This window comes from Pleurodeles waltl, chromosome 3_1 (assembly GCF_031143425.1).
Source record: "Pleurodeles waltl isolate 20211129_DDA chromosome 3_1, aPleWal1.hap1.20221129, whole genome shotgun sequence".
In the NCBI taxonomy this organism is placed as follows: domain Eukaryota; kingdom Metazoa; phylum Chordata; class Amphibia; order Caudata; family Salamandridae; genus Pleurodeles; species Pleurodeles waltl.
The window spans coordinates 709,118,543-709,142,504 of NC_090440.1; the positions used below are offsets into that span (position 1 = coordinate 709,118,543).

The 23,962-nt window shown below is 46.0% G+C and overlaps 1 protein-coding gene across 1 annotated transcript in view; it reads right to left on the reverse strand.

The window, feature by feature from the left end:
- NT5C1A (5'-nucleotidase, cytosolic IA) overlaps window positions 1-23,962 on the reverse strand; it is a 164,597-nt gene that overhangs the window by 11,266 nt on the left and 129,369 nt on the right. The window contains exons 3-5 of the mRNA XM_069223419.1: window positions 17,886-18,015; window positions 2,710-2,832; window positions 1,058-1,242 (exon numbers count right to left, since the gene is read on the reverse strand). Coding sequence (XP_069079520.1) covers window positions 1,058-1,242; window positions 2,710-2,832; window positions 17,886-18,015 — 438 coding nt within the window. The remainder of the gene's footprint in view (window positions 1-1,057; window positions 1,243-2,709; window positions 2,833-17,885; window positions 18,016-23,962) is intronic.

Genomic DNA, 23,962 nt, shown 5'->3' on the forward strand with positions numbered 1-23,962 from the left:
CCATGCGTCCTCTTTTAAACTACTGCATTCACATGTACCTGGGACAACCGTAAATTGCACTCATCAAATTTCAGAGCGCCCAGAACTTGCAGTTTGCAAAACCGCTCACAACATTGACCATGCTACAGTGGCCCCAGAAAAATTCTATTGGGTGTCTATGAGATCACAAATACATTTCAACGTGTTCTGCTTGGTGCAAAGATCCCTTTAAAGCACAGACTATATTTGTCTGTCAGACACTTGCTCCTATAAATCAGTTGTATAAAACATTCCGGGTAGTGTGGACAAATCACTTTTCCATCTAGGTCCCAAATTGTGGAATGAGCTTCCATTTCATATATGTTTCCTACAGACCTTCTCTTTTTTAAGAACCAACATGAAGACTTTTCTGTTCTCCTTAGTTTTAGTTTCTTTTTAGTTTTCAGCTCACTTTCTGTAGAGTTAGTTGTCCTGCCAGCATCAAAATGCCCCAAATGACATGCAGTCCACTTTACAAATAATAGATCGATCAATGAATCAATCAACCTTCTGGCACATAGATTTCATGTCACCCCTCTAATTCTGTATCTTGCTAAAAATTGGGTAGAGTGTGTGTTGTCAAAAGTGGCACTTGGCTCCCTTTAGTGTCTGGATGTGGGTCAGACCAGCCTTTGACAAAGAATCATCTGTGTTCCGCTCTATTGCAGGTGAGGTTGGTGATGGGTAGGAGAAGAGAGATAAAGGTCTAAATAAGAGTAAATAGTGACCTCACGGTGTTGGTGTTTACGATTAGCAGGGCCTACTACCTACCTGCCTCATGGTTTGGGAACAGGCCCTCAGGCCATTCACCACCTCCCTCTGTGGTGCTATGAAATAGCCATTTCCCACCGTGGACGGTACCTATTATCTACTGACCCCTCCATATGTGTGTCTGGGAGAGTCCTGCCTAAATGAAGGTTGGAAGTAGCTCTACAACTTTGGCTTCTATTGAAGTCCCACTGCCGCATGCACAGTACATAATGTCAATACCAGAGAGCTCCACACATGGAGTGATGGATCAATGACTTATCGCAGGTACCTTGGCCAAAGGTTTGTTCTCGTACGCCTTCTCATGTTCAAAAAACATGTCCAGCCCATGCTCTTTCACTATCTTTTCAGACTCGTCTGAGAAGAGGACAGCATCCCCGTCAAAGGCAACACGCAGCTGATCTTCAAACACAGCTACGTCTTTATTGGGACTAAAGATGGTCGCTGCTGCAATTCCTGTAAAATAAATACTAACATAACTACTCATACTTTATGTAGTGTATAAGAGACCTAACAACTCTGGGATGACCCTCCACTCCTAATAGCAGCCTTGAAACATTAAACATTTTGAATTTAGAAAGGTTTAATCACTGGGCAGGCAACAATCTCCAAGCCATAGGAACACGTCTGCCTTCCAGTGACACAAGGAAAACCCCCAACCCCATCTTCCTCCCCAACATACCTCCCCTTAAACAGTATTCCCTCACTCAATTCCACTAGCATCCCGGGGGTCGCAATCCGTTCAGGCACTCCACCCACATATACTTTTACCCCAGCATTAATCCCTTTGAAAACATGCCTCCGCCCAAGAAGTACCATGAACATGGTCTTCAGGGTACCTCCACTGAGGACAATGACAACACTGCCTCCGAAGCATAATCATAGCAGCACCCCTTTCATTCCAATACTGTGCATGTTAGAAATGGGCACCACAGGGTCACGTACACTGTTATTGCCATTTGTTATTTATGCCGTGTGAAGTCTGCCATTATTATCAAGTCATAGCAGGTTCAGTAGTTTGGGGAAAATGTTCCAAGCGAATTAACAGCTGCCGCAATCCCAGCAGTACCCACTGTGGAATACACTGAACTACTCTCCTGTGAAGTATGAGGAGCTGGCCTAAGAGCCCTGAAATCTGATTTTTGGAAAACAAGGAACAGATTACCAAAAACCCACTGCCTCCACCCATTACTAAAAAGACTATGGGGGTTATTACAACTTTGGAGGAGGTGTTAATCCGTCCCAAAAGTGACGGTAAAGTGACGGATATACCACCAGCCGTATTACGAGTTCCATAGGATATAATGGACTCGTAATACGGCTGGTGGTATATCCGTCACTTTACCGTCACTTTTGGGATGGATTAACACCTCCTCCAAAGTTGTAATAACCCCCTATGACTCTAATTTTGCACTATGTTTGTCACTGTTGGTGCTCTTAGCATGCAGCGATATCCCCTAACTGCTTTCTCACCCAGCCTACATATGTAGGTAGTTCACATCTGGCTTATACCACCCTCTAAAATGTATGGTTACGATTTTGTTTGCATTTTTTGCATTAATGATTTCTTGGTTGTGATGTAGAGACTTTGACATATGCCCCTCCATCCCACTCTTCCGTTAGTGGGGGGCTCAACTATGCCTTACTGCATTTCCAGGCCTAATCTCCATATTTCCCTCATACCCTACTAGAGTTCCCATCAGTTCCACACACCTAGGCGGACCTTCTATGCCCCACTCACTCTCAGGTGGCTTTCTATGTACCATCTACTCCCAAAAGTCATCATGAACGACACTCCTAGGCACAACTTGCAAGTGCCTTTCTCCTCCCAGGTAGACTTGGTTGAGCCCATTACTCCTGGGAGATCTTTAGAGGCTCCCTCTCAAGTCCATATGAAGCCAACGGTGGACCTCGTGAGCTTACCTTGTTCGATGGCTTCCTGCACTTTCTCAGAGTCGGAGGAGAGGTAGAGGTTGGTGTGATATGCTTTCAGATAGTCAATTGGACTCTTCCCGCCTGTCATGCAGAAGCGCTCAATGAACAGATCTGCAAAGAAAGAGGGGTGCAGATACTGGGTTAACAGAAAATTCAGGGGGATGCTGGGAGAAACAATCTGATTCGGCTTTGTTGGACACCTTTACGCAACCACAATCAACATTCAAGGGCGCAGCATGCCACTGGCAGCCAGGGATGGGTTTGCAGTATACTGTCAGTGGGGGCAAGGCTGAACATGGTCTGCTGGGGAGAGGGGACTTTAGGACACTATAAGCACGAGATGGGCCTTCAGACATTGCCAGCCTGTTAGTTGGAGAACATGGTCAGATAGGGGGCTAAATGACACTCTAAGCAGGGGAAAGCAGAACAGTATTACAACAAGCACTGTCCCAGTTCTGTTAAGTGCCCCCCTCTTGTTGCACTACCGTTTGCAGTTCATGAAGACTTACTTCATTTCCCACATTCTTATAAGCAATGAATCACTGAAACTTTGCAACAAAGCAATCCTTTGTACCCAAAATCGGTGCGCTTATTTGTGTTCCAAGATGTTCAACCTCACTCTTTGTGGTTATTCCAAATAAAATCTGTCACTTTAAATTAAGACTCGCCAATTGCCCCAAATCCCCAGTTCATTTCTGGAAAGCCAGATGCCCTTCCCCAGGGAACAATCTCTTTATATCCTGAAAGTCTAAAAACAATGTGCACTATTGAGCAGCATATTCTACAATGAGAAGTGACATGTCCGAAATAATGCCACCAGTAACATCCCCGCACCTTGGGTTCTGGAGTAGCATATTACTCGCTGAAAGGAGGCTCATCGCCTCGTCATGGGTAAGCGCTATATAATTGCAATTTACAAATACACTTACAATCAAAGCCTCTTAAAATAACAGACGAAGATATCCTCAGCGATAGTCCGACAGGTTTCAAGGGAGTAAGAATCGAGGGATCCTCCCCTTAGACTGACCCACTAGAGAGTGCTGGATTAAAGCTCGGACACCGGAGTGGGTTTGGGATCACACTAGAGGGAGTGGGAGCATGCGGATGAAAAAGCGCATACGGTATATATACCCTTTGATGCCAGTCGGCCCATCGCAGCGGGTGTCTTCCCTTATCTTTAAACAGGTTGTAATTTGATCAGACTTTCTTTCATCACTTAACTCTATTCTAGGATTCTATCATCTGTTATTTTAAAAGGCTTTGATTGCATTAGGGCATTGATGTTACTGGTTTTCTTGTCACTTCTCGTTTGAGAATACCTTACCCCACAGAGCACATTGTTCTGTTTTAGTTTCAGCAGATTGTTCCCTGGAAAAGAGCATCCTGACTCCAGACATACGAGTGGGGAATTGACACATTTTCTTTTAAAGTGACAGATTAAATGTCGAAAACCCGCAAAGAATGAAATTGAACTTATCGGAAAAAAAATAAGCATACTAACTGCGAGAACAATTGATTGATTAATTACAAACATTCAAAGGGTAATTGCTTGTAAGGATGTGGAAAATGAAGGAAGTCTATAGACACACAGGCAGGAGTGCAGCAAGAGTGGGGGCACTTACCACATAGGAAGAGTGCTTGGTGTATTTCTGGTGGGACTCGCCCTTACTTCCACATAGTAAGCTGATAAACATTGAAACACACTGCAAAGATATACGCATTGGGAAGAAAGGAGGCTGAAGAGCCAAGGCTTGCTTTTCAGACAACAGGCACTGCAGCGGGGGCCCCAGGAACTTAATGAAGATGATGGTTGCAGGGGACTATTGCTTGGCGGAAGGAGTTAAAAGTCCCCCCAGAGCGCTGTAGGGGCACAGATCACTGTCATCAGGTAAAACTGCAGGCATCTCGCTGTCAATGGGGGTATGCTGGTGGACAGGTCAGGGGACTGCAGGACACAGGCAGCGTGGTGGCTGTAGGAAAAGAAACATTGCAAAGCCAATAGATTTCACGGCTGAGTTAGGAAAAAAAACACTATTACGTGGCCAGCGCTGACCACGAGGGGGAATTATTCGTATTCTTGGTGGAGGGTTATTGTCACCTTCACAACAAAAAAGTTTAATTATCTTATGTCTGAGCTGAAGTTCACCCTCTTGGCCCACAGCATCACAAAGGCCATTCATAGCAGAGAGCACAGTTCCTTTTGCATCACTATAGCATCTTGACACCCGTTGGGGTGACTTTTAGGCACTTTTTTTCTGATGGGACAAGAAGGGGTAAGCATTGATGAGGTATTGGGTAAGGTGTGGACGTGGGTAAGAATCAATGGGGAGGGGCGGACTAGACAAGCAACAAGGTAGGAGGAGTGTGGAGAGCAGGGCAAGCAACAATGCGGAAGGGGAGGTGAGATAGGGGGTGCAACTAAAAAGAAAATTAGTACTTTTGGAAGCGCCGAGCAGTGTAAGGCTACTGGGCAAAGGAAGTAGTACTTGTGCCATGCTCCAGCGTGGCGACAAACACGCCAAGAGGAAGAAAACCTGGCACTTGTAGACTAGAGAAGCTAGGAAATCAGAGTGACAATGAAGCCATCCAATGGTAAACAAAGGTCCCCCTGAGTAAACAAAATGTCTCGCAAGCACTAGCACATGCGCTCTCTCAGGCGACCTAAAGTAACAGCAAAGGTGCCCGCCGAACATACCGAAGACCATAAAACAACCAACAGTGCCCTCAAAACATTTGTTTCCTGCCCGAGGGGAAACAACCTTTACTTCTCAGCCTTTAACACAGGACCTTTACATACAGGTAAGTATTTTTTTTTTTTAATATCATACTTTTTAGGTTATTAAAGAAATATTTTAGGCTTTCAGGATAGGTAGAATTAATAGGAGGTGAGGGCGACTTTAGGGTTCAGGGGTGGGAAGAGATAAAGGGAGGAGAGGGTGATGATTGTTCAGGTGTGGGTAGTTGTACAAGGAGGCAAGAGTGATTTGAAGGCTCAGGGGTGGGTAGAGGTAAAGGGACACAAGGGTGACCTGAGGGTTCAAAGGTAGGTAGAGGGAAAAGGAGGTGAGGGTGACTTGCGGGTTAAGTGGTGGGTGGACGTAAAGCAAGAGAGGGTGATTTAGGGCTCAGGGTGGGTAGATGTGAAGGAAGGTGAAGTTGAGTTGAGGGGTGGGAAGAGGTAAAGGGAGGCAAGGGTGACTTCAGAGCTTCGGTGGGAAGAGGTAAATGGAGGTGAGGGTGACCTGAAGCTACGCAGTGGGTAGAGGTAAATGGCGGTGAGGGTGACTTCAGGGCTTGGTGGGAGGGGGTAAAGGGAGGTGAGGGTGACGGTTGCTTGGTGTTGGTAGAGGTAAGAGGGGGTGAGGATGACAAGGGCTCGGGGTTGGTAGAGGTAAAGGGAGGTCCAGATGACTTGAGGGTTCAGAGTATGTTGAGGAAAAGGGAGATGAGGGTGGCCTGAGGGTTACGTTTGGAAAGAGGTAAAGGAAGGTGACTGGAGGTTTCAGAGGTAGGTAGATGTAAAGGGAGGTGAGGGTGACTTGAGTGTTCAGGGGTGGACAGAGATAAAGGTAGGTGAGGGAGCCTTGAGGGTTTGGGTGGTGTGAAGAAGTAAATAGAAGAGAGAGTGTCTTCAGGCATCATGAGTCGATAGACATAAAGGGAGGTGAGGGTGACTTAAGGGATTTGTGGGCAGTGATAATCTGAGGTGAGAGTAATTTAAAGGCTCGGAGCTGGGTAGTGGTAAAGTAAGGTGAGGGCGACATGAGGTTTCAGGGGTGGGCAGAGGTAAAGGGAGATGAGGGTGACTTGAGAACTCAGGGCTGGGTAGAAGAAAAAAGGAGGTGAGGGTGACTTGACGCCTTGTGGGTAGGTACACATAAAGGGAGGTGAGGGTGACTTGAGGGTTCAGGAGTGGGTAGAGGTAAAAGGAAGTGAGGTTGACTTTAGGGTTCAGGGGTGAGTAGAGGTAAAGGGAGGTGAGGCTGAAGAGTGTGAAGAGGTAAAAGGAGGTGATGGTGATAGTATGATATGGTACAGGGTGTCATGGCATGGCTTGTCATTTTATCATTTGTATGTATTTGGCCTGCTATTGTATAGTATGATGATACGGTGTGTTACTGTATAATATGGTACATTATGGTCTGTTATTGTAAAGTATGGTATGGTGTGGTATGTCATTACCTGTCATTGTACAGTATGTTATGATATGAGTATGGTATTGTGGGTTCTTGAGGTGTGTAATTTATGAATTGCTACCCTCACGGATAAGCATGTAGTTAGGCAACTCCGATATCACCAGCTGGTACAATTTAAAAACATGAGGCCTATGTTGGCCTTCCCAAATTGGGAAGGAGGTAGCATCACAGGGAAGGCAGTCAAAATGAGGAATAAATGTATCCTAGTGAATGTTGTAACATGTAACTTTAATAAAATATAATAAATTGTGTTTATATTTTGCTGAAAGCAGCTTATTGGAAAGTGACGTTTTAAAAAATCTGGAAAGCAAACAACAAGCAAGGAGAACAGTGGGCCCAAGAAAGAAAAAGCAAAAATGAAGGGGCATAAAAACAAATAAAAAATTATATAGAGCGGCACAGGAGTTTGTAAAAAGAACATACACAATACGCATTCACAAAAAAAAAAAACACAATCTAAGCACAAGCTGCACGGAAGAACACTAGTAAATAAATTAATCAGTACTTGATGCATTCTCCAGTGAAGAAAACAAAATTATGGATATGAAATGAAGCTGACAGGCGCAGACACAATATCTTCAATAAAAAAGAAGAAAATAAGAATAGCAATGAAGCCAACCAATGTTTAGTAATAGACAGACTAAAAGTACCTTTTTAGAGGTATTTGTTTTTTTAGAAAACAATAGTTGTAATTGACAGAGCATGTGCCATGTCTCAGGCAATACCTAAAATACGTTCCTTCTTTTTTTAAGGAAACTAATTTCATTTATTTAAGAGAAACAAGATTAAATCAAAGGAATTCAAAAACCTTCCTTATGAGCTTAATGGGTACTACACATGTCTATGCTAAATGTCACAGCTTACAAACTCTACACCAACTATTCTTAACGTTTTGACTTATGTGGACCCCCACTAAATCATTACTGGTATCCAGGGACCCCTTACTGAGTCATTATTGGAAGCTGGAGATCCATGGTGTAGGAAAATGGCTCCCTGTTGCAGCTACCCCCCATTTTTTGCCTGATATTGATGCTGACTTGACTGAGAAGTGTGCTGGGTCCTTGCTAACCAGGCCCCAGCATCAGTGTTCTTTCACTAAAAAAGTACCATTGTTTCCACAATTGGCACACCCTTAGCACACAGATAAGTCCCTTGTAAAAGGTACCAGTGGTACCAAGGGCCCTGTGACCAGGGAAGGTCCCTGAGGGCTGCAGCATGTGTTTTGCGACCCTAAGTGACCCCTCACCTAACACATGCACACTGCCATTGCAGATTGTGTGTGTTGGTGGGGATAAAAAGGCAAAGTCGACATGGTATTCCCCTCAGGATGCCATGCACACAAAATAGTGCCAGTGGCATAGATAAGTCACCCCTCTAGCAGGCCTTACAGCCCCAAGGCAGGGTGCACTATACCACAGGTGAGGGCATAGCTGCATGAGCAATATGCCCCTACAGTGCAAGTCTATTCTTAGACATTGTAAGTGCAGTGTGGCCATATTAATTATATGGTCTGGGAGTTTGTCAAAACGAACTCCACAGCTCCATAATGGCTACACTGAATACTGGGAAGTTTAGTATCAAACTTCTCAGAATAATAAACCCACACTTATGCCAGTGCTGGATTTAATAAGAAATGCACACAGAGGGCATCTTAGAAGATGTCCCCTGGATTTTACCCAATCCTTCAGTGCAGGGCTGACCAGTTTCTGCCAGCCTGCCACAACCATACGAGTTTCTGGCCACTTAGGGTGAGTGCCTTTGTTACCTCTGTGGTCAGGAACAAAGCCTGTACTGGGTGGAGGTGCTTCTCACCTCCCCCTGGAGAAACTGTAACACCTGGCGGTGAGCCTCAAAGGCTCATGCCTTTTGTTACAGCACCCCAGGGCATCCCAGCTAGTGGAAATGCCTGCCCCTCCGGCCACTGCCCCCACTTTTGGCGGCAAGGCTGGAGGAGATAATGAGAAAAACAAGGAGGAGTCATCCACCAGTCAGGACAGCCCCTAAGGTGTCCTGAGCTGAGGTGACCCCTGCCTTTAGAAATCCTCCATCTTGAGTTTGGAGGATTCTCCCAATAGGAATAGGAATGTGCCCCCTCCCTCAGGGAGGAGGCACAAAGAGGGTGTAGCCACTCTCCAGGACAGTAGCCACTGGCTACTGCCCCCAGACCTAAACACACCCCTAAATGTAGTACTTAGGGGCGACCCTGAACCCAGGAAATCAGATTCCTGCAACCTTCAACAACAAGAAGGACTGCTGACCTGAAAGCCCCGAAGAGACGATGGAGACGACAACTGACTTGGCCCCAGCCCTACTGGCCTGTCTCCAGACTCAAAGAACCTGCACAGCGACGCATCCGACAGGGACAAGTGACTTCTGAGGACTCATAGGACTGCCCTGAACCGGAAGGACCAAGAAACTCCAGAGAACAGCGGCACTGTTCAAAAACTGCAACAACTTTGCAACTTTAAAGCAACTTTTAAAGAACTCACTCTTCCCACAGAAAGCGTGAGACTTCACACTCTGCACCCGACGCCCCCGGCTCGAGCTCCAGAGAACCAACACCACAGAGAGGACTCCCAAGCGACTACGATGGAGTGGGTAACCTGAGTTGACCCCCCTGCACCTCCACATCAACGCCTGCAGAGAGGATCCAGAGGCTCCCCCTGACCGCGACTGCCTGGTAACAAGGAACCCGACACCTGGACCAAGCACTGCACATGCAGCCCCCAGGAACGAGAGAAACCACCTTCCAGTGCAGGAGTGACGAGCAGGCGGCCCTCTTCCTAGCCCAGTCGGTGGCTGGCCTGAAAAGCCCCATGTGCACCGCCTGCATCGCCTAAGTGACCCCCGGGTCCCTCCATTGCTTTCAATAGCAAACCCGACGCCTACTTTGCACGCTGCACCCAGCCACCCCTGTGCCGCTGAGGGTATGTTTTGTGTGCCTGTTTGTGTCCCCCCCAGTGCTCTACAAAACCCCCCTGGTCTGCTCCCCGAGGACGCAGGTACTTACATGCTAGCAGACTGGAACCAGAGCACCCCTATTCTTCATAGGCGCCTATGTGTTTTGTGCCCTCCTTTGACCTCTGCACCTGACCGGCCCTGTGTTGCTGGTGCGGGGCCATTGGGGGTGCCTTGTACCCCCAACGGTGGGCTGCCTATACCCAGGAACTGAGACTTGTAAGTGTCTTACTTACTTCACAATCTAACCAATACTTGCCCCCCAGAAACTGTTGATTTTTGCACTGTCTACTTTTAAAATAGCTTATTGCCATTTTAACAATAACTGTTTATGTGATTGCTCTAATTCAAAGTTCCTAACTTACCTGTGTGGAGTACCTTGCATTTTATGTATTTACTTCAAATGTTGAACTTGTGGCTCTAAAAATATGTTAAGAAAATATATTTTTCTATACAAAAACTATTGGCCTGGAGTTAAGTCTCTGAGTGTGTGTTCCTCATTTATTGCCTGTGTGTGTACACCAAATGCTTAACACTACCCTCTGATAAGCCTACTGCTCGACCACACTACCACAAAATAGAGCATCAGTATTATCTAATTTTGCCACTATCAACCTCCAAGGGGAACCCTTGGACTCTGTGCACACTATCTCTCAATTTGAGATAGTATATACAGAGCCAACTACCTACACGTGGCATTAGCAATTTTGATGATTTAAACTTCAAAACATACACAAAAAAACTAAAACAAGAATACATCAAACAAATGTTCAAATATTGAAATATCTTGGTTAAAACACAATCAAATATAGAAAGTGTTCATATTTTCAGTTGTGCTTCTTTATTTATACATATACTTTACTAATTTTAATATATCACGGACCCCTGCGTAGGCCCCATGGACACCCAGGAGTTAAGAACACTGCCCTACACTTATTTCTAAGTCAAGCAAACAACAACCTACACCCACTTGTGATGCTTGATCTGTGAACTCCAAATACACACTCAACTGACCATTTGCTCCTCCCCATCCTTCCACTGATGAAGGCCTCTGTGGAAATATGCTGTAAGCTTCCAGTTTCAGTTGGCTGTGCAGTCTGAATGTGAATGCAAGACATGTTCTGATTGGTTTTCTGATTTCCCGCTAGCACTGGGTCTTTGGAACTGGTACCTCCTAATATCTTGAACTTCATGAGGAAGCTGTACAGCACCAACTGTCCATGACTTCTAAAGAGGTGCTGTGTTGCTTAGAGTAGAGGGGTTGATCTGGCCGTGAGATGATGACGCTGAGATCCAGTTCACTAAGATCTATGTGAAGGATTGATCTGAAAAGAGTGTCTGCCCTGGAGCCACAAGATATGCAGCCAGTTGACATGGACCCACAATTGAGGCTTCCTTGTCACAAGGTGTTGGATATATGTCAGAGAAACAGAAGGACTGTGTCTGCTATGGCCCTTTGCTACCCCCCCCTTTATGCCCGCATTGAACCCCATTAGTGTATGCAAAGGCATGCAACCTAGAGGAAGTCCTTGAGAGGTTGCTTGATCTCTGCGGCACCTGTGTCCACCATTCTTGAGTTTGAGGAGAATAGTTGGGTTTGCACCTTGTACATTATGTTATAACTTTTTGTGTGAGGAATTTCTAAGGCCTTAAAATTTGTAAAGACTCCTGTGTGTCATCCGTAGGATATTGACCTGTTTTCCACCACCGTTTTGCACCTGCATTGCAATCAGGACCAGATGTAGCCTCTTCTGATCGTCCAAACTCTTGCATGTACCATCACTGGCATCCGAGGTTGCAGTTGTCAATAAGCTGCAGACTAAAGTCTACCCAGTAAATACTGGAAATCAATTTTAAACAATCTCTGCAGTCCAAATACTGCTCAATTAGAAATCCTTGTATGCACATTTCATGCTTTTGGCAATCATCAGAAGGGAGTATTCATACCTTGTCTGGGCCCAGGTGCTACTTTGCTATTCCTTTAGCCAATTATGGTTTAACTCAGCATGGGAACAAGATGCAGATCCAAAGAGCTCACAGCCTCACTATATTTAAGCATTTCACACCCATTATATTAGCACTTGCCCTTTATTTAGCACAGTTGCTAGCCCGCAAGCATTTCGGCACCCTAAGGTTAAATATTTTCAGTCTAACACTGTCAAGGTATGGAGAGAGGAGCATTGTTTCACACGGTTAAGATGAGCTTCTCAAGTACTTTTCAATATTTTTAGCAGTCAAAATACTTGTCAGTTAGACCGATAAATTATGCACATTTGTTATTTTTGGCATTAGTTACAGAAGAGTTTTCATGGCTTTCCTTATTAAGGATGCCAGTATCCTTTCCCATCGGGTACCCAAATATTATGGTCACCCCTCTGCTCCCACCACCCCGTGTCTTGTACTAAATGTTTTGAAAAAGATGCCCAAGATGATTACCCCAAACTGAGTGTACCTCATCTACTAATACCTCCCGCTCACCATTTTACTTCTGGACAGTCACTGCTGCAAACAAAGCAGCTGGCGGTATTGGTGACAGCACCGCCGCATCTACTGCCAGTGACCTCGGACTGCCCTTGGCCGGGGAAACACGGTCACACAGTCTGACGGTCGTAATCAGCTGTGGCTCCCCGGGACTCTTCAGTGGAGTCTGCAGAAGCAAAGTCTTGCCCTGACTGAACAGATACTTTGCATGAGTGTACGTCGAGTGCATGAACAGAAAGAACTTTGTTCTGCTGCATGCAAGGGACTAGTTAGAAAACCAGAATCTCCTCCAGTTTGATCCCAGCCCCAAATATCTCTGAGCCAAGAGGTGAGGCATGCACAGTCAACAGCGTTCAGGAGATTGTTCCATCTGAGGGAATTCTGAAATTCTTAAATGTCTTTCATCGCTCCATCCTTATTTCAGTCTTTTTCCATCTTGCTTTTCTTCCTTAATTCACCCTTTTAGTACTTTATCCCACCCATCCAGCCACTCAAACATCCATCCCTCTATCTACCATCCATCCTTCTTTCTTTTCCAGCGATCCATCCGTTCTTTCTTCTCTCCGTCTTCATGTGTATCCATTCTTCCTTCTGTCCATCTTCTTTGGTGTTTTGCTTCCTTCCCTTTCCATCCATCCATCCGTATTCCCTTCTTTCTTTCCACCCATTACTCTTTTCTTTCCATCCATTCATCCATCTGTCCATTAATCCTTCTCTTCTTCTATCCCTCAACCTCCTCTCATCTTTGTACCCATCCTCCCCTCAATTAATCTCTCCATCCATCCATACTCTCTCCTTTCTTCTCTCTATCACTGTCTACCACTCCATTGCTCCTTTGACTGCCAGGCGTCGTTTTATGAGCTTCTTGGAGATCAAAGTCCGTGATCAAAGCTAGAAGCAATGAATAACAACTTAAATATTTCATGTCGCACTGGAACGCCTAGTGGCAAGCCCTCCTCCTCCGCTCAACCTGCAATAGTGAGGTTTAATGACAACCCTGGCTGTATGACAAAGCCAGTTGGTGGCAGCAGGTCCCAGTGGACAGTGTCATCAGTCACGGCGAGGATTCCTAGCGGCGGGGCGAGGAGACACGCGGAGTGGGGGGGATGGGATCGCATAATAATTAAAAATAAAATTTTAAAAAACTTACCTCGGGTCCCACACCACGCTGCTCCTTGCTCCTCTGAAGGCTGCAGGCACAGGCCAATCCTGACGCTGCTTGGGAGCGCCCTGGCTAGGTGCTGCCAGGCAGACTGGGAGCCTGTGCAGGCTCTCTCCAGCCCGGCAACAGCGTTGCCAGGCTAGAAACAGCCTACTGCGCATGTATGTTTGGCCGGCCGGAGACCTTCCTTTAACCTATAGTCTACTTCCCAGTCTCCTGTTCCATTCTTTCTTCTTTTCTTTTTAGGTTGCTGTCTGGTTTGCTAAAGACATCTTGGGGACTTTCAGAAAGTTGACCTGGGAATGCATTTCGCCTGTTGATTACCATTGGCTTTGTGGTTTGTAACTCACACATTTTTTGGCTTTCTATTTGCTGGTTTAGGACCTCCAGGTTCATTTTGTCCCTCCCTTGCCTAAACCTCATTTTACAGTATTCTTCAGAGAGCTCCCATTCTGTAAAAAGGCCTGCAAATTGTCGTGTCCTTATCTTGTCACATTGCTGTGCATACAAAACAGAAGTCAAAATGTCAACCTCTGTCTTCAAGGGAGCTTGGCTTGGTGTTTTCTTTGCTTTGGCTGACTTCAAAGTGAGAGCGTTTCTAGGAAAGAGGAATGTAGATGAGTCTCCCCCTGGAGCCGCTTGTGCCCCTCCCAGGCTGTAACACAATACTTTTTGTTTGTATGTTTCCCTCATGTCTGTTGAATCAGACTGTTTCTTCTTAACTACTGGACTTTTCCACAAGAACCATAGCAAAACTGCATGCATAGATCTGAATGATTTTAAAGTCGGTGTACTCTGTATCTGCAACAATGTCACCAAAAGGATGGCCGACCCTTTTTGCACTGCATGCTAGACTGACATTGTCAGCATACAGGGGATAACAGAAGGCTTGTTTCCTCCAGGGCCCTCTGTAATACTGTATTCAGGCTGGGTAGGAAAATAAACACATTGAAGCATTGAACACCACATAACTACACAGGCGGCTGCAGGGAGACTTTGCACAAACTTATATTTACTTTCCTGTGTTACAACCACTCAGGGGTCAGAATTAGGGGCAGCACCGATGATAGGCATCTCTGTGAACTCCACAGACGAACACACACACACACACACAAACACACACACACAGACACACAGGTGTCCTCACCAAGATGCATGTTCATATACACACAGACAAACACTCATAGGCAGGCACACAGACGGATCTATACACCAAGATACACATGCACACACACATACACAAGCAAACACAGACAGCTCTATGCACCAAAGAAGCACAAGCGCACACATACACACGTGCACATACACTCACATAGAAGCACACGCATGCACACACACATGCACACAAACACGTGCACACCCACACACACGCAGACACACAGACGGATCTAAATGCCAAGATGTGCGCACACACACATACTCACACAGGTGCACCCACATACAGAGGAGACAGATCTACACACCAAATTGCACACACTCAGGCACATACACACACCCAGATGCATGCGCGAGCGCGCACACAAGCACTCACACATAAACACACCCAGAGTAGCATTGGGATAAAAACAGGCACAGGCACCCCCAAAATAAATTGCCCTTATTTGTATATTGAAACATTTAATTAAGCATCCCTTGATTCGTACCAAGGGCTAGGTTTGGGAGAAGTTTGTGGTAAATAAAGCCTTTTATAGTCTACAGGGCCAGTAACATTGGACAGGCCCAAGAACTCCATTATTTCACTACATCTTACCTATTGGTCTAGTGATACTCGTCTTCAGGTCCATGAATCACCCTTCACCATTTGTCAGCCTCAGATCAATTAGTTTTCTCCCTGTTCTTAGGCCCTAAAGCCCACACTCAGTCATGTTTATATCCACTAACCTACAGGTCTCCAGAGGACCATGTTCACACTTAGGTCTGACTTCTCTTCACTCTCAGGGACCGGGTGCCCTTCTCTCCCTAGAGCAGTGGGGCTCTTGGGGGTCCACAACTGTTTTACAAAATAAAATAATATTTAAATAAAAATTAATAAAGTATATACAATTAAAGAAGCAAAATTGAACATTTGAAAACTTGTTTTATATTTGATTTTGTATTAAAGAAAATATTTCAGTACTTGACTAGCTGTTTGGTGTATACTTGTTTTTGTATTTTGTGTGTATTGTTTAGCAGTTCAAATCATAGAAATTGCTTAGGCTGAGTCACCCTAGCTTCTAATATCAACTCAGTGAGGGTCCCCGGATTCCAGTAATGATACAGCGGTGGTCAATGGATGTAAAAATGTTAAGAATTGCTGCTCTACTCCATTCCAGTCTACGACTCTGTGCCACCAAAGATGCACAAGCGCACACATGCACTCACACACACGTGCACGTACACTCACACAGAAGCACAGGCATGCACACACAAACACATGTGCACACACATATGGGTGGGCTGCCGTCCGCGCATAAGTTGGAGTGCACTGACACTTCTATAAGACTGGGGCAGCTTGGGAGTCCCTGATTTCTATCTTTATTACTTGGTCGCTCAAATACACTTTGCCTACTTCTGGTAACCCTTGATGCCATAATTCAGTATTTTAACCCAGAGTGGATGCTGGCCTCGCCCTTAGCCCTTTCCACCATATTACCTCAGGGTTTACACAGAAATCCAGACACTCCCCACTGCGTGCTGGGTGTAGACCAAACTTCTCCGCTACTTGAGATATGACACTCAATACTCTCCACATATCCCCCTCCCCAATAATCCGTGGCTACCCCTCACTTGTGAGAGATTAACTCAGCGCACAGTCTCAGCACATCAGCGTCACAGCACTGGTGACATGTTCGTTAACCCTATCATACATTCTGTCTCTGACAGGACAGAGGGGAGTAACACCTTGCATATGGACAGGTTCATATTACACCAGCTACACAGCACATTACGCACTGTTGTGCCTATGTACCCTGAAGAACTGAAGGAATCCACCGCTCCTTAATTATTACTGATCCTTATAACGCCCACTTGCTATCTAGGTTATAGCACACCTTCCTACATCTGCGGCCTGGCAGGACACAGATGTCTAGGGCTACGTGGAAGAGAGATCCAGGACACCCTCTCACTGATAAAACATGGTATTATTGCTGCACACAAACCAAACTGATTTCAAATGATCATTGTCATAAACTACTACATTATAAATATCTGCAACCAGCGTCCACCATCCCTAAGGCACTAGCTATGCTAGACCTGTCTCGGTCACACTGTTGCCCTAAATGTATAGTGAAACATGTTGACTTTACTCATTTAGTTTGGAACTGTGCCCCGATTCTTACTTCCTGGGAAGATGTACATTCTGTTTTATCCCGCATGATAGAGCAGGGACTCACTCCTGACCCACTTCTGGCCCTGCTCGCGGGCATATGATGCTACACAGCTCTGGCACTGCTATTGGCCAAACAGGCTGCCCTTCATTGGAGAAGCGGTACACGCCCTACAGAGGTGGCTTGGCAGCGACATTTGACCTATTGCGATACTATTAGTAATGTCTATGCTTCCTTACAGCCCCGTCTTAATGACCTAAAGACACATAGCAGCCAATTAGAGACTACCTCCTATCACAACCTCCTGCTGCTGAGGCTGACACAGAGGGGAATCGCTCCTTCCCGTGACTGGATGGTCCCTTGCAACTCATTATTTGCCGGCTCTCCCTGATGTCCCGTCTCTTCCCCTCTCACTCTCTATCTTTCCTCCTACTGCCACTCACCCCTCCTTATTACTCATTCCTCTTTTCAGACGCACCTGAGGCAACATGATTTGAATTGTCGTGCTCATGCTCATGTTTCCAAACTCTGTAATTATGGTACCTGTTTGTTTGATACACTAAATAAAGTTTTAAAAAAAGGTCTTAGTAGCCGAATTGGGAGAACCACTTTCCAGTCAGATGAGATGCAATGCATATCTCACCTTTAAACCCCGCATTTAGCTACTAACCCCATCACCAAAAAACAGAAAACGAAGAGCCTACTAGGACCTTTCCTTCCCAAAGCTCAGGTGAGGAAGCCTGGTACTTTTTTTTTTTTTTCAAATCTGTTTATTGATTTTATCAATTATTTCACATTGCTTTAAAGATAACATCGAGTTATTGTAACAAGCTATCTTGCGTCTAGCATAACTCTGCTGTCCGCTATATGACTTAGCAGATCTTTCAATTAACAATCAAACAGAATAGAAAGGAAGATTAAGAAAGGAAAAAAAAGAGAAAGAAAGTTAACAGTGGAGCGCCATTTCAGAATATTATCCCGCGCTAGTGACCCAGCACATGTTCCATGCTATATGGGAGGGAGTTGCTGTGGGGGCCGAAGCCTAGACAGCCTGGTACTTACTGTGGTGGTTGATGGTATTTATCAGCCGGACGCCCACCTGGGCGTGGTTGTTGGTCATGAGCACAATGTCGAAGAGATCCTCGCTGGTAGGGTAGAGCTCCCTCAGTCGAGCATTGACCGTTTCCAAGGCCTGAGACAAAGAGAAAGAAATGTTACTTCCACTGCTGACCAAAGGAGGGGGCTTCGACTACCCCAGACACATCCATATGGGTGACACCTGTGCCCAGCTGGCAGAAGCTGTTACTGGGGTGCTTGGGTGCCCACAGAAAAGTCCAATGGGACTGGGCAGCAAGGGATGCCAAGAGATGTGATGGGGGGAAGGTGATACCCTTATTATTGTGTGGAAATGGAGATCACGGGTGGGAGGGGGGATCCTGGGATGTACAAGTAGTGGAGGTGCCCAGCAGCAACAGTTGGGATGGTGTTGGTGTAGTGCCAGGTCTGATAAAGCTGCATTGCGTGGGGCGCTGGAACGTGTGGAGGTGGTGGCAGATGGCAAACTGATATTGCTTAGTCTCACTACCAGGACTGATCGAGCAGCAGGAAGGAAACCTTCCAAAAAACGAAGGGGGGATGGTGCCCAGCTGGCACAGCCCGTTTCACAGTTCGTCACTACTGGGTACTTGGGAGTGTTGAAAGAAACCCGTTCTTACAGCAGTCTCACTGCCAAGCCTGGTGGAGCTGCGGGGGGGGAGACGGGGGAGGGGGGGGTCATTGAATCGGGAGTGTGCATCTGGCAGAGCTCTCGCGGCCAGGTTCAATGGAGAAGCACACCAGGGCTCCGTGAGCTGTCGTGGGGTAAATTAAATCAAACCGAGCTATTCTGGGGACTACAGTGTACAAGGGTAGTGGTGGTGAAGTTGCTGCACTTCCGTGACGTAACAACTCGTATTAAGCAACAAAGTCAATGAGGTGAGAACCTGGTGCCAATTGGTCGGGTGCCCTACTACCCTGATGGGCACAGAGAGTTGTGTACCGTGGTACACAATGACAATGAATGCAAGGAGACCAAGGCACACAGAGGTATAATGTCCAGAAACGTAATGGGAGAAGAGTATCTCCGGTAGTATGGATCCAGAAGCGGAGAAAAAGACGCTGATTCCCAGTTGGTGTTGAATGGTGTCTTTATTCCTAGACCAAGTTTGTCATAGGTTGGTATCGTTTGGAAAACAGCTGTGTGCCATTATACCTCTGTGTGCCTTGGTCTCCTTGCATCTATTCTGGGGACTAACTGTCTCCACGTGGTGCGCTGTGGATGGGGAGGGATCTTACGTGCCTTAGACGTCTGCAGCTGGGTAAAGCTGTGTGTGCATTACACCCATGTGCAGGTTCTTGGAGAAGGCTGTATGTACAGGGTGTCATGTCAGAACCTATAAACGCTGCCTCTGGAGAGTTGTGTGTAGAGCCTGCGAGTGTGTGGCATGGGTGAAATGCCTGTGTGAAGGTTGAAGGAGTGTGTGTTTCTAGAGTGAGTACAGTCTGCCATGTGCAAGGTGTAATTGTTAACCCTACATGGGCAGGGTGTGGGTAGAGCCTGCATGTGCAAAGTGTGACCGCAGAGCTGGCATGTACAAGGTGCGGATGCTGAGGGTGCGTGTGCAGGCTTTAGGTGGTCTTTGTGTGTTGAGTGCAGAACCTTCATTCTTAGGCATGTGCACACTGCAATCCTGCATGAGTAGGGTGTGGGAACGGCACCTGCATGTGCACAGTGTTGATGCAGACCCATGCGCATGCTGAACTTGTTTCCAGAGTGTGGTGCAAAATCTGGGTTTGCAGCTTTTGGGAGGAGCGCTGGAATGTTCAAGACATGTTTTGCAAATAGTGCATTAAGCAAATGGGATGGGTCAGTTCCATTTCCGTTTTCCGGGTTTGGATGCAAGGTGTGGAGTCATAGCCTAGAACCCAGAGGCTGTCTGTGCTGAGTATGGGGGAAGACTGTATGTCCAGAGAAAGGCATGCCCTGCATATGTAGTGGAAATGTTCAGAGCCTGCACGTGCACGAAGTTGCTGCGGAGTCTGCAGAAGGAAAGTGGCTTGTAAGGGCTGCTTTTATAGAGTATTGACAGTGTGTGTGTGTGCGCGCGCGCAAGATGGTCAAGAGCATGCTTGTTCATGGTTTGAGTGCGGAAAATGAACACGTATGTTGTGTGTGAAAAGCATACGCATAAGTGAGTGCAGTGCATACTGCGGAGACAACTTGAGCAGGACGTTGGAGGAAGCATGTATTTGCAGAACCTTTGCATGCAGTTTGTGGGTGCACAGTCTTAATAAACAATACATACAACAATGTACCTGATGTGAACACAGAACCTTCATGTCCAGAGTGTGGGAGCAAAGCCTTGTTAAACGGTGTGTGAGCGCAGGCTGTATGTTTAGGGGTAGATGCAAACTTGCATGTGCAGTTAGTGGGTGCTTTGCATGCACATGCAAAGTGTATGTGGGGCCTGTATGTGCAGCATGGGGATGTAGGGTCTGCGAGGTGTAATTACATGCCCGCATGTGCGAGTGTGGGTGGAGAACATGCATGTGCAAGATGCTTGTGCAGAGCCTATGAGTGTGCACTGGGTGGGTTCAAGGTATGTGTGCACAGTGTAAAGAAACTGTGTGAGCGTGGATGTAGAGTTTACACTTGCACATAGTGAGTGCAGACCCTGCATGTGTATGGTGATGGTTTAGAACCTGAGTGTGTTGGGTGTGGGCGAAGTGCCTCTGTGTGATTGGTTTGTATGTTTGCAGATTTTGTATGTGCACGGAATAGTGTAGAATTTGCACCTGCAAGGTTTGGGTCCACAGAAGGCATAGAAGAGTTGTGGGTGGACCATCTGTGTGCTACGTGTGCTTGCAAATCCTGTGTGCAGGGTGCAGAAGCTGTGTTCAGGACATGGTCAAGACCCTGTGTGTGGATGGTGTGGGTGCAGAGTACGTATGGGTAAGTTGTGGGCACCGAGCCTTCAGGGTAAGGTGTTTGGAAAGAACATGTGCATATAAGGTGTAGGTGCACAGGGAATGGCTCTGGTGCAGAGTTGTTGTGTGCGGAGCGTGGGGGTCAAACTCTGCGTGAGCACGCTGTGGGTTCAGTATCTGTTTGTATGTTCTGGGTGCACAGCCCACGTGTGCAAGGTGTGGGGACATAGCCTATATGTATAAGGTGGGGACCCAGATCCAGCGCATATATGGTGTGAATGCAGAGTCCATATGTACAGTACATTGATGCAGAACATGCACATGTATGAAGTGAGACACATGCCTGCACATGCAGGGTGTGAAAACAGAGTCTGGGCCCTGAGGGTGTAGAGCCTTTGCGTGCATGGCATAGGTACAGAGGCAGCAGGTGAAGTATATGGGCACTAAACCAGTGGTCAATCTGTCTAATATCTCAAGATCTGCACGTTCACCCCATTCGTACTCTGTCCCTTGCTGTCCGACTAGTGGCAACCTTTAAACTTCCTCACTGCCCTCTCTTCTCGAATTGTCTGGCCTCAGAGACCAAAGTTCAAAGGTCATCACCCAAAGGCACTGCATGCAGAATCTATGTTGCATCTCCATGTCTCAAGATCAACATGTGCCTTTAAGCTATCTTATACCCAAGCGTTCTGAGACTTGCGACTCCTCAACCATTATGGCTCACCTAACTTCATGATAAAGATGGCTCCACAGTTCCTTATCCCCAAGGACCCTGACTTCACATGGTTTGTAAATTCCCATGGCACACACACTTCAATGGCTTCCACATATCCATGGCTCATTTGTTTTATATTTCTAGGAGTTGAATGTCGTCCATACTGACTACATGTCATTGACACCTGTGAAACAATAGTTTATATCTCCATGGCCCTCATGCCCTACTTGGCTACTATAAAGCTATAGTTTATATAGTCTAGCTCTCCAAAACCTTCTGCCTCAATGGCTCCTATAGCCCTGTGCTGCCTGCGGTGCATCCCTACGTCACAATCTCCATGAGTCATATCTCTAGGACTTTATTATACCCAAAGCTCTTACATCCTTGCAAATGGTCTCTCTTGGCTCAAGTCAGTCTTGAGTGAGCTGGTTTGGACAACCAAACAGTGGAAATAACAATGTACGTATTTAGAGAGTTACACAGGGTCACTCTTGTTACTTCGAGAGCTACTCCGAATTAAAGAAATAGGTGAAGAAATTATATCCTAGTTTATCCTCACCACTTCCTTGCTGGCTCCCCACTTCACAGCTGCGTTTCTTCATGTAGGACATCCTGAGCCCTTCTGGACTTGTTCTGATTCCATATGTATTTTTGATAATCAATGAGGCATGCAACTGGTTGTTGGCTAAACATTCTAGTAGTCAGTTCCTGTGACTACCAACATTTGACATCGCCCATGTTTTAAAGGATGTACGGCATTCTCTCCTTCTTGCTTTAGAGGGTCTCATGCCAACTGTTAGATGCAATGCCACTCTTGTTACCTCTGAATCAAGGTCTTAGCCTTGGCTGAATTGTCATTCTCTTATACCTTAAGCACATCCTACATGTCCATCTTCAAGTCAATTTCACAAATTCTTGTGTCCCACCCAATCATTATTGCACGTAGTTCCAGAATGTGAAGGTGCTACTTCTCCTCCAAGAGTGCTGGCATTTATTATCCAAGCTGTGTTGATTCACTGGATTTCTTTAGACCAGCTCATTATTCTCTTAGGATACTTTCAATGAAGGGTCCCACTCAGGATCATTGATCTTTTTTGACTATGTGATTTTCCCTCTTGGCATTGTTTGCAGTGTCTTCTCATCTTTAAGGTATTACTGTTTCTTTTCATGCGTTGATAGCTCCTCTACTTCTTATCTAAGGAATTCCTCCCTGTTGAATTTTAGCTTCTCATCTCTCCAGGTCTAGTTGAGTCCATAGCTTTCTCAGCTCAACTCTGAGACATTTCCTTTTGGCACCCCAATTTCCTTTTTTTCAGAATCTTGACTTCTTTGCAGACCTTCAGTCAGCATGATGCTTTCAGCTGTACTTATGGGCTCTGTGTCTGCATCATTGCTCCCTGCGGGCTTATTTACAAGCCCATGGTGCAGAAATCCACCACGTTTATAAGATAGGGTGCATTGATGTCCTTTTCCCCTTCACTGGTGCCATTTATGCAACCTAGCGCCAACGCAGACACCCTTGCACCATGGTGCATGGGTGCTTCCTTTGCATGCAGCATTGTTTCTGTGCGGAACGGGACACCTTCCTGCACAAAAATAATCCATGGAGGCTTTTTCTTTTTTTTAGGTGTGCTGCATTCTAAAAAACAAGGAGAAATAAAGATATTTCTCATAGTTGCCCTTCCCCTGGGGATGCGTAAGATTTTGACACATTCCCAGGTTTACAATGACTGGTAAATCTGGGAATGCACCAAAACCCATGGGTGTTGCGTGGGAAAACCCACCACAATGCCCACAGAATGCCTCCCTGACACAGTGTAAGGCAATGCAGTGACTTGCGCTGTGTTGCCTTACACCATATCTACAAGGCTATGAAAAGCCACACAAAGTGACTTTGGGTGCCTTTGTAGATATGGACCTGCACAATGGGCCACTGGTGCGTCATAAATAGTGAAGCATAGTTGGCGCATGGGGGCTTGTAATTAAGCCCTTGGGTGTCTTCCCTCTCAGCTCACTAATTAATAGGTCACGGGTCTATGTCTGCGTGCAGCAGAGCTCCCTCATTGGATTTTTATGGGTTTTCTGTAAGATTCCTGAACCGCACATCTCCTTGTGCTGCACCACATTCCATCTTTCTGGACAATTTCATGTACATCACTGCTCTCTTAATCCCTGATTCACAAAACTCTTAAACAAATAGATGTTTATTTCCCCTGTTAAGATGTGCATGGTTGAATCACTTACTGGTCATCTTCATTGTGCCGAAACGTCCCTTCCCCATAATATTACTTTTTCCACAAGGGAGGGCGCACCTATCCAAGATTTTTATTTTTTATCCATTTATCACTTACCTTTTTATTGGAATATACAGTGCTTGTGTATGTATGTATGTATGTATGTATGATTGTTGCATTCCTGTAGAGCAAACCTTGCCAAAAGGCAGTGAAGCACCGTACAG